The sequence below is a fragment of the Pseudopodoces humilis genome, chromosome 4, assembly GCF_049639895.1.
Source record: "Pseudopodoces humilis isolate 2021_Gansu_Grassland_sample_001 chromosome 4, ASM4963989v1, whole genome shotgun sequence".
Taxonomy (NCBI): domain Eukaryota; kingdom Metazoa; phylum Chordata; class Aves; order Passeriformes; family Paridae; genus Pseudopodoces; species Pseudopodoces humilis.
In genome coordinates this window covers 33,535,782-33,549,142 of record NC_142203.1, presented here as the reverse complement: position 1 = coordinate 33,549,142, position 13,361 = coordinate 33,535,782, and the positions used below count along the sequence as shown (strand labels likewise).

Genomic DNA, 13,361 nt, shown 5'->3' with positions numbered 1-13,361 from the left:
AAAATACTTCATTTAAGTGACCTATTTGAAGAACTCCATTAGCTTGTAGTAATGCTAGGTGTTAACCATTGTGCACATCAGATCCTGGGGGAGCTGAAATAAGACATAGTTATCCAACTGATATATGTACTTTCTCTCTCAAAAAAAACCCAAAAACATCCTAGCTGTCTGATACTCACCCAGTCTTAAGTCAGGTATCAGACCCTTTTCTTTGAAGGCTTGTATCAAAAACAGAACTGTTACCTTTGGTGTCAAACCTACTGGGCACCTTTCCTATGAACTGAAAGAGGAATGGTGTTAGTGGACAGCAGTCCAGTATAGTGATCTTCAAGCACAGAACTTGCTTAATATTAGTTTTCTGTTTTGTACTTAGAAACTGAATATGTTTATGTTTAGATGTGTGACTGGGAAAGCATACAGGCGTCTGTGAGGCTCAGGGTCTTTGGATAGCTATTCTGGCAAATTTTCATAGATTAGCCTGTATGGTGAAATCTTTGAAGTCATTGACAAAAGATCTCATTGAGTGTCAGGAATTAGGGTGAACCTTGAATTTCAGGGCCATTGTCCTGTAGCTCTTGCAAACTGTAAGTAAAGTTCAGGTTCATGACCACCTGAGGAGCTAGAATGTACCTAAGTCTATTAGAACCAGTGAGATGTATCCCAGACTTCTGAGGGAATTGGTTGATATAGTTGTCAAGCCATTCTCCATGGTATTTGTAAAGCCACCCTAGTCATGAATTCACCATTGTATTGGTGAAGTCCCAGGTGACTGGGTGAGGGAAAACATGCTACACATCTTTTAAAAGGGTGGAAAGGAGAGCCATGGCAACCAGGTACCTCCCAGCCTCACCACGTGCCGGCGAACATCATGGTGCAGATCCTCCTAGAAGCTGTGTTCAGGCATATGGAGAGCAGGGAGGTGATTCAAGACAGCCAGCACAGCTTCACCAAGGACGAGTCCTGCCTGACCAACCCAGTGGCCTTGAATGACAGAGTGACCTTGTTAGTGGACAAGGGGAGGGTTGAGATGTCATTTATCTGAACTTCTGTAAGCATTTGTCAGAGTTCCTCACAACATGCCTGTCTCTAAATTGCAGAGAGATGGATTTTATTCATGGACTGTTAGATGGTTAAGAAAGTGGCTGTATGGTCACATTCAGAAGGTAGTGAGTGGTCAATGGCTCAATGTCCTGATAGACATCAGTGACAAGTGGTGTCCCTCAGGGGTTCAATACAGTGCTATTTAATGTCTCATTAAAGACATGGATTAAAGGATCAGATGCACCCTCAGCAAATCTGCAGATGACACCCAGCTGAAGGATGGGCTGGCATCTAGAGTGACCTGGACAGGATAGAAAACTGGTGCATGGGAATCTCAAGAGGTTTTACAAGACCAAGTTTCAAGGTGCTGCACCTGGGTCAGAGCAACCTTTGATATCGGCACAGGCTGGGGATGAACAGATTGAGAACAGCCCTGCCCAGAAGGCCTTGAGGATGCTGGTGGATGAGAGGCTGGACATGATCTGAGAGGCCAGAAAGCTAATTGTATCCTGGGCTGCATCCAAAGCAGCATGGGCAGCAGTGGCAGGAGAGGATTCTGCCCCTCTGCTCTGCTCTGGTGAGACCCCCCCTGGAACCCTGCATCCAGCTCTGAGGTCCCAGCATAGGAAGGACACAGACCTGCTGGAGTGAGTCCAGAACAAGGGCACCAAGGTGATTAGATGAATAGACCACATTTCCTATTAAGACAGGTTGAGAGAATTGGGATTGTTCTGCCTGGAAAAGAGAAAGTTTAAGGATGACCTGATTGCAGCCTTTCCGTCCCTGAAGGCAGCCTACAAGTAGTTTTTACAAGTGCGTGTAAGGAAAGGACAAGGGGAAATGGCTTCAAACTGAAAGAGAACAGGTTTAGACTATATATTAGGAAGAAATTCTTTACTGTGAGCATGGTGAGGCACTGGAACAGGTTGCCCAGGGAAGCTGTAGATACCCATCTCTGTAAGTGCTCAAGGCCAGGTTGGATGGGACTCTGAGCAACCTAGTCTAATGAAAGGTGTTTCTGCCCTCAGCAAGAGTGTTGGAACTAGATGGTTTTTAAGGTCCCTTCCATAGCTATTCCATGATTCTTTGTTCTTAAGAAGGCGCAAGCCAGAAACCCCAAAAACTTGCTTGAGAAAATGACTGTAATCTTAAAACATGCTTATTATTATTATACAGTATCTTTTTCTTAGGTGAAATTTCTGCTGAAGATTCTCACATTGCTGTTAGCAGATATGGGACCTTCTTGATCAGAGACCACTTGCTTGCTGATACTAGCTGGGGATCTTTCCTCAACATATTAATATATGTGAAGGAGGGATCAAACAGTAATTCCATCTCATTTCTTTCCCTTTGCAGGCCCTCTACAATTCAATCAAGAATGAGAAGCTGGAATGGGCAGTGTAAGTATACTTCTGTTGTAAAATTAGAAGTTTAACAACAGTACCTGTGTAGTAACCTGTTTATATGTCCTATGTCACCATATGTGTGGGATCCAAAGCCTGTAGAAGATAGCCAGCGTACATAATGAGTGTGCTTTTTTGCTAATGAATGACCTGGCAAGGCAGCCTCATCTGTTTCTCCAACAAGAGGAGTTGTTAATGATAGGAGCCAACTGCATTTGTAAGGAAAGAGGACACTTCATTTAGTAGGAAACTTCAGCCTAAAAAGAGAGAAATTAAATCCTCTGTTGTTCTATGACTGCATAAATAAAACAGAAGTTGACGTCTCCTTTATCTTTCTGTTCATTGTGTCAGAACCGCTGAATAGAAACACACTTCTTGGATTGAGTTTCCTACTGTTGGTTTATTGTCTTGGTTTGTCTCCTGATTAACTATGGATAACTTGACAACAACCTAATGTGAAAGATGATAAATTAGACAAAGTCTGATATCACCCTCTCCAATCCTTAGTTGCTTTTGACAGGCTAACACTTGTTAACTATGTATATGCTGCAGACAAGAAAAAGCTTCAGTTTCATTTCAGACATTTCTTTGTGCTTAGGTTTCATGTGGTCTAGTTATGCCAGGAAAGGGTAGAAGTGTCTCCTTTTGATTTTGTCACTTCCAGAACAGTGGATTTTGATATAGAATAGGAATATGATGTCTTTTATATATTTTAACTATACAAAGGTATTTCCCTGCATGTATTTACATATCTGAAACCTCACCTTCTTGGGAACAATGTATGTGGAATGCATGGTCCTATACCTCATGTGCTAGAAGTTGTGGCAACTGTCATAGGTCTTGCAGGTTCAGTGCCTTCTGATCTTCATTGTTTTAAGTTCATGTTCTGCAAACAAATTTCTTGTCAGGGTGTGTAGTCTCACAAGGGCAGCTGGTTCCAAGTGGGATTGCTGTCCTAGTTCAGAAATGTGTTAGGTGATGTCAGAGTGGTAAAGAAGGTGTGCTATTAATGGGAATCAGCAAGAAGTGCCATCTCTGATGAGCATTAAAAGTCATGGTGGGAGACATTTTCACAGACTGTGTCTTGGACCTGGAACACGCTGTGTGAATCTTACATGTCACACCAAAGCTCTTTGCCAGACACTGTCACAGGTGCTTTAGAACCAGCAGAATCCATTATGTGACTTTCTCAATGTCAGAATTTTCCTCCAGCTCTTGCCAAGAGACCATACCGTGTCTAATACACTTGGGCAGCCTCCAGGTGGGAACTGGCTCATGACTGGCTCTGCTCCCATGAGCCTCAGTCAAGGTGATTTATGAGATCTTGCTTCTGTATAAGTGGTAACTGCTTTGGCATTTACATAGTATAGTCCATGTCCTTTGTTAGGGGGAAAATTCCAAGCAGGCTAGAAGAGGGATAGTTCAGATTCTTTCTTAAATATGACTTTGCATGGATATAAAGCTACCTTCTTACAGAAGAATGCTCAAAGGTGCCAATTGTCTGTTCCAATCTGAGACTGACATAATAGAACTGATGTTACAGTTAATTTCTGTGATGAGAAACAAAGCTCATTCTGGGCATAAGCAGTACCTTTAGAGCCGAGAGTGCTGGCTGGAAGAGGGGGTGTGAAGATGTTTCTCTTCATTTTTATGGAGATGTGTGCTTGGTATAAAGTAATAACCCCTAGAAGCCCTAAGGCTGTCTGAGCTTGAGGGAGGAGGCACATAACTCTCTTGCTCTACTGTTATGAGCCACAGAGAAAACCGAAAGGGAAGGAGACATGGCCAGTTTTGTTCTGATGGGACCAAAGAGAATACTCTCTCCCTTCCAAAGATTATTCCTTAGCTTCCTTGGTGCACTTGGCAGAGTAAGAAGTGGGAGGTAATGCAAAGGTGAAGGTAGGACTGCAAACCCCAGTGTAAGCTCTCCCACAATGTTGTCATTTTGAGGGAATGCCTTTCCTCCATCCAGAAATCCTTTGAGGATCTAAGACACTCTCGAGCTAAGAAAAGGTTTGAGAGCTGCTCTAGAATTGTTATTTAGTGGATTAGTGGCTATCAGTAAATCCATACGCAGGAAAGGGTAATGGTGAAACATAAGATGCCAAAAGACTGCTATCCAGCCCTTACCTCACTAGTTGTGAGCTAGGTGTGTTATCATCTCGAACAATTTGCAGTACATTTCCAGTAGAATTATAGTCTGATCCAAAGCCCACGCAAGGAAAAGGCTACCATTGACTTCAATTTTGTAATCATGAGAAGTGACACCTTAATCAGCAGATGTTCTCCAGAGACTTTCAGTGGGAGTGTTCATTTATCCTTTTTGAACAGGAAAGCATGAGTACAGCTCTGAAGAGAGAATTGCATTACAGCTCTTCTTCTGCAGTAGTGCTTGGTTCAAGTTCTCCACAAAGTTAAAAGTGAACCACATGCCATAATCTGTAAAATAAAATTATCTGACCTGGAATTTACACTGTACTGGTGAATGTGGGATCCTGAAAGCACACTTCTGCTTCACACTGCAAGTGTGAACTGTTCTTCATGTTTGTTGTGGATAGGCTTAAATTTGAAACAAGGGAAATTTGAAATCCTTTAAAAAAGTTTTCTATCAATTTAAAGCAAGGCACAGGTTTGCCTGGATAAACTACAGAAGCACTTTCATTGGAGGTTTTTGTGAACTGGTTGTTCTGTTTGGAATGGTTCATGAAGAGGATATCCAGCTATAGAGGCCGGGAGATAGATTGCCTGACATCCCTTTATTGTCTATAATACCATATCCCAAGGTTTTTAGGTGCTTCTCATTCTTTGGCTCTCACACTGGTCATTGCAAGCTTTAAGCTGAAAGAGGAAAATCTGTCCGATTACAAAGGTGCCAGAGCTAAATATGTTTCATTTGCATGATGTCTACATGGAAATGTCATCATTGTTTTCCTTTATTTGTAATACTGTGTCTGTTTACTGTTGAAAGTAATAGGAATAAAAAAATCATAATCTGAAAACAGGTGATCTAGAATTAATATATGAACTCCCAAAGCACTGCTTACAAAATTGCTAAAGCCAAATGGCTGCATTTAAGCCAGTTGTGTCCCAAAAGCCTTCTCTCAGCAGAACAGTGCAGTTCTCAAGAGTATAACTTAGTTTTTAACTAGAGAATGATACACTTCTCTATCCAGAGAAGTTTACAGGGACATGGTATATTCTTTTTTTGTTTTTTCTGGACTACACTGAAAACCTACCTCCTTTCAGCCAAAACAAATCAGGGCATTCAGATAGTGATGGTGGGAAAGAGTTGGTGCCAAATCAAACCGTGAAATGAAGATGCTGAAATCAGGATAGTTATAAAGACATTTGTGCTGAAGCTCACCTGTTTTTAGGTCAAACTGAGAAATCTCTTTCTATTATAATTAAATTTTGTCTCCCAAGTTCTGGGATGTTTACTGTTTGCAACTTCTTGATTGGTTTTAGGGCGAGATCAGGTGGTTCTTTTTTTTTCTCTTCTCCCACTGGAAAAGATGCCAAAAATTCTCTCAAGTCAACTTCCTAATATGGATGCTGTTAGTTCCACAGATGCATGACAGAAAACCTGATTTTTTTTTTCCATTGTGGTATTTAAATAGATTAAATCAACCTTCTGCTGTGTCATATAAGTTTGCTATTTGAACAAATGCAGAGATGAAGCAGAGTTTTAAAAACAAAAGGCTTGACCACATTGTTCCAGATTAATGATTTCAAAATTTTCTGAGGCAGAGCCTCAAATCAGACCACATAGAGTGTACAGAAATAATTTTATTACTGAGAGAATCAGATGGTGCTTTTCTCCCAAAAGACAGAAATGGGGCTTCCTTGTATATCTTCTTGGTAGAGACAGAAAATGCTTTTCTTCACCAAAATGGCAACATCTGGATTTTTATGTTTTTCACATCTATGTGTTTAAGAATAAGGGGCAAACTTTGTAGTTGTCAGTTATCATGTATTTGGGAAGGAAAACATTGCTGTTTCAATCCTGTGACTGTAAATGATAGCACAAGCAGATCCTGGCTTTGGTGTGCTGGTTCTCATGGGCAGCCAGAGGGCTGGTTATTGCTCTCTCTGCAGGTTCTTTTCCAAAGAGACAGGCTTACAGAGGTGAAACTGAATCTCCTTGTTTTGGGAAGCCTTGCAAACATCATGTGCCAGAAGCAGAGGCTTAGAGAAACTCTACAGATGGTAACCTTTTCCTTTCACCAGTACCCTGCAGAGCAGAGCAGTGACACATTCATTTCCTATGAATGGAAAGTGGGACTTAAAAGAAGTTTTGCAGCTATCAACCCTTTGCAGTCATCCGGGAGGGGTCACCAGAGAAATTGCTTCCAGAACCAGAGCAGAGAATGATCTTCCTTTGCTGATCAGGGGTGGAAAATTTTGTAGGACTTCCGCAAGCCTAACTGAACCCTCATGATGATGTTTTGCCTACTGAAGGGTGTTTTGGAACCGTTGTGGGGTTTTTTCCCCTAAAGGGACAAGGATTGTTCTACTTCCTATATGAAATGGAAGAGAGGCAGTGGTCTTGCCCTTCAAAAGGACGTGAGCTATGCCTGTGTGACACCATATCCACAACTCTGAACATGCCTGTGCAGACCACAACCCACTGACTCCTGCTGACATCACCGGAGGCCTTAACACTGGTGATTTTACAGCACATGATGATCTTTGAGAGCCATCTGAGGATGGGCAGGTAGTCACATTCCCAACAGTTTAGGGTTTCAAACAAAGATCAGTTTTGGTTTATGTATCCAGAGGCCCCCTGAACTTTCTGCAGTTCTTTCTTGCAAAAGTACCGTAAAGGCTTGTTAGAAGGAAGTTCAAATTGTTAAATCCTTGATAAACAGTATTTGGCACCTATCTATTCAGCCAGCTTTGGAAGATACCTGAGGAAAAGCTAATACCTACATTTTTTGCTACTTTGACATTCCTCCAAATCATCTTGCTTTTTTCTTACGTTTGACCACTGTAGTAACATGGAGTATTTGAGCAAATGAGTCCCAGATCCCCTGGTTTTCATCCACTTCTTGTTTGTAATATGTCCTTCTTGCCTCTCTGTCTCCCTTCATTGCCTGTTGCAGACTTACTTGCATCTTGCAATAGGCACGAGGGCATCTTGCCCTCGTGCCTATTGTCAGAGCACTCAGTTCTCAGAAATGGCTGAACCGTCCGAGTCTCAAAGATGTCCCATTTTCATGATAGAATAAAAGATCAGTTAAATGTTTGTTCAGTGTTGTCAGCAGCCATGACAGCAGATGCTATTCTGTCCTTTCCACCATGTCTTTTGAGGAATTCCTGTTTTAACATCTGCCCTAGAAGTGCTGAGTTTAAGAGCACTGCCCCCAGCTCATAGTGGTGTCCAGGGTCCCCCACAGGATTGCTCATCACACCACTGTGGCTGCTTGGTTAAGGGCACTAGTATATTCCCACAGGACAATTGATCAGTATACAGTAATTCACTCCCATAGCTCCAAAGGAGATAGCTTATTCCAAGAAACTGTGAAGCCTTTTACTGCAGTTGGTTTCTGCTGACAAAGAGAAATCTTTTGTGTCCTTGGCTGAAATCCCAGAATTCACAAGGCACTTCTGTGTGAAAAATCAGCCTGTGTGCTTCTGCCCTTTGAGAGATTTTAATCTGGATTAAGTGCCTCAGACTCATGTTGGGAGAATTTGCTTCTGGAATGGACATAAATCTAAGAAATGTAACACAAGTGGTTCAGACTTACCAGCAGCTAGTGAGTGTAGTAGACCCATGAATGGTAGGGACAAACAAAATTGTCAGAAATGCCTTCACTTTTTCAATTGGGAGAGAGCTTCAACTAAAGTATACTTGATGAAGTCCTTACTGCTTTGACTAATAAAAATTTTTTTGTAGAACTTTCTGTGCTGGAGTGAGAAAGCACACATCAGTAGGTTAAAGATGCAAGGACTGCTCTTCCTTGCAGGAATCACGTCTTCAAGTAAAAATTTTGTTCCTCTTAATTAGGAGGACATACTATATTTCCATAATTTATATGAGGTGGTCACGGTCAAATGCTTGACATTCCCTGCTACTACAGAGCTCACTAATACAGCCCCCATGTTCCTGGATTTGGTTTCTTTGTTGTCAAACCAGCCTCTTAATCTTTTACTTCCTTAGACTAAGCTATTCCCCTGAAGATCATTTCATAGAATCATAGAATCACTTTCTTTGGAATCATCTAGTTTGGAAAAGACCTGCAAGATCATCAAGTGGAACCTTTTACTGAACATCACCTTTTCAACTAGACCATGGCACCAAGTGCCATGTCCATTTGTTGAACTTGAACACCTGCAGGGATGGTGACTCCACCATCTCCTTGGGAAATTTTTTCCAATGCTTAACCACCCTTCAGTGATGAAATTTCTCCTGATGTCCAACCTGAACCTCCCTCGGCACAGCTTGAGGCTATCCTCATCCTGTCACTAGATGCATGGGTAAAAAGGCTAACCCCCACCAGGCTGCAGCCTCCTTTCAGTTGTAGAGAGTGATAATGAGCTACCTTTGCAGCAGAGCTGAAGATAAGATAGATTTGTTGCTGCAGCCTGCAGTTCTTGGAGGACATTTCTTTGGATGGTCATTCCCATAAGCAGCCATGGTAGCACTGTATCCCTAAAGGAGCTTCTGGATTGATACATGCCTTGCTAATCCTCACATAATACATGCCTTTGAGCATATACATGTATTTGGAAGATCTGCCTGAGCTTCCTGTCTCTGCCAGTCATCTGGGTCCAGTGAGATGAAGCAACTTGAGGTCCACCCCCAACGGGTTTGGCAGTATTAGCCATCATTATGCTCAAATGATAATTTTTTTTTTAAAATCAGATGCTGGTCTCAGAAGGTGTTGCTACCACGACTTTCCAATGAAAGCCTTCATACTCCCTGACACACCTTTCCTAGTCACCTGGAGGGGAATGTGTGTGGACTTCAGAGGATGAAGGACTACTCTGTAATCTGGAATGTTCTCTGAAAACTGTTGTTCTACTCTTGTGAAGGACACCCTTTATTTTCTAGGTTGCCTTGTCCTTTTTAGCCTTTGCCTGTGACAAGCAAAATGGTATTTATTAGTCAGGCAGTGCTTGTGACTTGATTGTTGTGCCCAAGAACTATGTGGAATACATTGCCCTAATAAGTAACATTTTGAGCAGCATTTTGTTTCCAAAGTAAAGATACCATAATTCACCTAGCAAAATTTTTATTTTTAAATTACGAATTTTATGCTAGTCTGCAGAGGAAAATAAAGATGTAGAGTTTTTATTATATATGTTTCATATGCTAAGTTAAGTGCTAGGCCACAGTGATCTGTAGTTTTCTAATTCTTTCCATCTACATGTGAACTCATTAACAAATTGGGGATTTTTCAGCTAAACCCAGCAGGAAAATATTTCCCATTTTAGCACTCAAATACATGGAAATAAAAATAGGCAAAGTTGGAGGACAGAACATTCTTGAAGTCTTATCTTTTGAGACAATAATGGAAACTTGGGCTTTGTTGAAAATCTGTGTCCTGTGCTGGTGAAGTAGGTGAACTGAAGCTTTGCTATGATATGTCTATATTTTGATATATCTGTAGGTTTCTCCCTAAATATGGTTCCCTATAAAGAGAGAGCTATGTTTTAATAAGAAGTGTTCAAAAATTGCTGAAATGAAACTTTGCTGGTCAGTCCATCTTTCATGCATGATTTTCACTGCTTTTTAAGGGATGAAGAAGAGAAAAAAAAATCTCACTCGGATGGTACAGATGAAAAGGATAATGGGAACCAGACAAAGGCTGTGAGTCGAATTGGCAATTCAAATAACCCATTTCTGGACATCCCTCATGACCCCAATGCTGCTGTGTATAAAACTGGATTTCTGGCTCGGAAAATCCATGCAGATATGGATGGAAAGAAAAGTGAGTAATTTTTCAATCCTAATGTGTTATTTTCTTGTTATGTCTTCACAATGCCGTGTACCAATGAGCCCATGTACTTCTCAAGGCGAATAGCGCTGCTTCATTAGGGGAAATAGCAGCAGTAACAGGCAACACAACAATTGGATTATCACACTCTCACGGTTAGGCCAGAATTTACAATGCTCAGTCCCATTTGCAGCAGCTTAATGCATGTGTATAAGAAGTAATGTGATACAGCAAAGCAATGTGAATTTTTTTGTGCTAAAAGAAAATTAATATAGTGGTTTACAGAATAGAAAACAATTTCAAGTGAATTACAGTAGCTGTTCTGCAGTAATTTGGTAATTCTCGTTTTCCTTATGTGACACCAGATTGTTGCAAATCTCCCCTCCCCTCCAGGTCTGTCTTTAAAGAAAGGCTGCTCTTTACCTCTATTTGGAAGATGCTATTCTCTTCCCTACTTTCCAGTCTTGGGTCACATATCCAATGAAGGGCAGCAGCTTTTGGCACCAGACAGCTTTTTACTATGCAGTTCCTCCCTGTCCCTTTCTTGTAATAATCCTGCAGCGTCTCTTACCTTAATTATCTTCTTCCCTTCTTGTCTTTTACTTTTGTTGGTGATGCACTAATTATTAAGGGCTTCTGATGCACCTGTATGTTTTGTAGTTTGGATAGCTTCATTTGTTGTCTGTAGATCTTGGAAGAAGCTAGTCAGAGCATCTGTGTTTTCCCCAGTCACTGTTGATGATTTGCTGCTCATGGTTCAATTGTTGGGTAAATCCCAAAGACTAAGTCTGACTTGATGGTGGGTTTCCAGTAACAGCCAGTCTCTGCTAGCTGGGCTAAGCTGTCTGGTGTTCACATGTTTTGCTAGTCTGTTTTAGAAGGTACAGTTGGAAGTCAGTATTTTCAAAAAAGCTGATAACTGGATCCAGACAAAGGTGTCAAAATCAGGCTGACGTAATTCTTTGGGATGACTGCATCCTCTAAATAGACTGATCTTTGTTAAACATCTTCTTATTCAACCTTAATAAGTAATTGTATCAAGTTGCCTTTATTAAATTATTTCATTAATTATAAATACCAGAATTGCTCGTTATTCAGTACACTGGACACTGGCATTCTGGAGATAACTCTTTTATGAGTAATGTAATTAAGGCCATGTTTTCAGAAGTTCTGGTACAATTTAAAATCTGTCTTTCTCAGAAAAGCTGCATTCTGGCTTTCAAGGCACAAATAAAACAAAACTTTTTTCTTTCCTTTTTGTTTGTTTGTTTGGTTGTTAGACTTTTTCATATTTTATTTTCTAATGGAGTTTTTGCAAGGCAGAGATAAGCTTGTGTGGGATTTCTAATGAAGTGATGTGATAGAACACTCATCTGTATTTTCTCAGGAACCTAGTTCTGAGGGCTAAAGCACTTTGGCACTTTGAGGAGAAGGATGTAACAGAGGCCAATGGCTGGAAATCAAACTGAACAAATGCCAATTAGAAATAAGGCCTGTTATGCAAGATGAGAATTACTAATCTCTGGGACAAGGGATTTGTAACCTCTTCATCTTCACTTTCTGTCTTCAGAACGGAACACCTTTCTGAGTGTCATGCTTTAGTTGTGTGTGTATTAATTTCAGTATAGCGTCAGTGATACACTATATGGATGCTGGTCATCAGTGTGTGCTTGTGGAGGGTGAGCTTAGATGCAGGCTTCTGGTCTCTGGAACTGTGACTGTACAGCCTGTACCTAATTCTCTCCTTCTGTCACAGCTGAATTTCAGACTGGATCCTTCAGCCATCATGCTGAATTTACTTCCCCCCACCCCTTGTCTCTAGGAATTTATGGGCTAGATATGTTGCCTCTGTTATGTTCTTTGACCTCTAACTGACTTTGACTTTCTTGTGGGATTGGGTATTTTGGTTGGAACCCTTCTCCTTTCTCAATGCCAACTTGGGCATGCAGCAAGGGAAAGGATGCGCTAGGGAGACACTGCTTTCTGAGTGATATCCCACTTGTTCTGAGCAGTGCCTGCCAGCCTACTGTGGCATGTAGAAAGAGTATTTTTTTCTGAAAACTGCCATGGTGCAGAGCTCAGGTGTGGCTGTGTAGGGGCAGTGTCTGCCTGTCTTCAAGAGCAAAAAGACTGGATCTCTGTGGCCTGCTTTCTGCATTGCTGCTGTTCCTTTCTGATCCAGTCCAGGGTTGTCATCAGCGTTGTTGTATTACCCTCTCTAACAGCAGGTATGTGCAGGCACTTTGCTAAGTTGCATTGTCCTTTGAAGAAGATACTATGAAGGAGTTTTAACACAGGACTAATGTAGCTCTTCTGTAACCTAGACAAAGTGTAAAAATGGATCTGAGTTAAATGGGTTTTCATTTGTTTTCTTTCCAGCTCCCCGGGGAAAACGAGGCTGGAAAACCTTTTATGCTGTGCTGAAGGGAACAGTCCTGTACTTGCAGAAGGTAGGGGAAATCACTGTCTTTTGAAAACTAATTAGAGGGATAAAGCAGCGTGGATCCTCTTCACTCTCTCAGTGCACCTCCAGGCTCCTTTCCCTCTGATGCACAGCATGGCTGAGCTCCCTACCCCCACCTTATTAGCATACACATTCAGGCATGAATCCTTTCAGTGACACCCTCTCCCTTTTCACAATTTCAAGATCAGTTCCACTGCCTGCATCCACATGTGCTCCCTGTAAGTTTCAGTATCTGCCACTGCTATCTCACACAACTGAAAAAAATAGCCAGCGTCACCTCTCTGTGTCATGCACACATTCCTCTAGGCTGCTTTTAACTTTACATTTCATATGTATGACTTCCCCTTCTGTAAGATTCCCACCTTTTCACAGTATACTTTTCTGCAGTGCCTGCAAGACCAGCTGCAAAACAATTGAACAACAGCTTGGCCTTGGTAGGAATCTGAAGCTTCTGTTCCTTTGCGAAATCGAAGGATAAAAGGATGCTTTTTTTCCAATGAGCAAGAAAAGACT

General features: G+C 41.4%; 1 protein-coding gene across 6 annotated transcripts in view; it reads left to right on the top strand.

The window, feature by feature from the left end:
- Positions 1-13,361, top strand: part of PSD3 (pleckstrin and Sec7 domain containing 3) — a 119,278-nt gene that overhangs the window by 78,678 nt on the left and 27,239 nt on the right. For all 6 annotated transcript variants that reach the window (XM_088054687.1, XM_005530931.3, XM_014259658.2 and 3 more), the window contains 3 exons: positions 2,398-2,441; positions 10,185-10,378; positions 12,764-12,834. In XM_088054687.1, the coding sequence (XP_087910813.1) occupies positions 2,398-2,441; positions 10,185-10,378; positions 12,764-12,834 (309 nt within the window). The remainder of the gene's footprint in view (positions 1-2,397; positions 2,442-10,184; positions 10,379-12,763; positions 12,835-13,361) is intronic.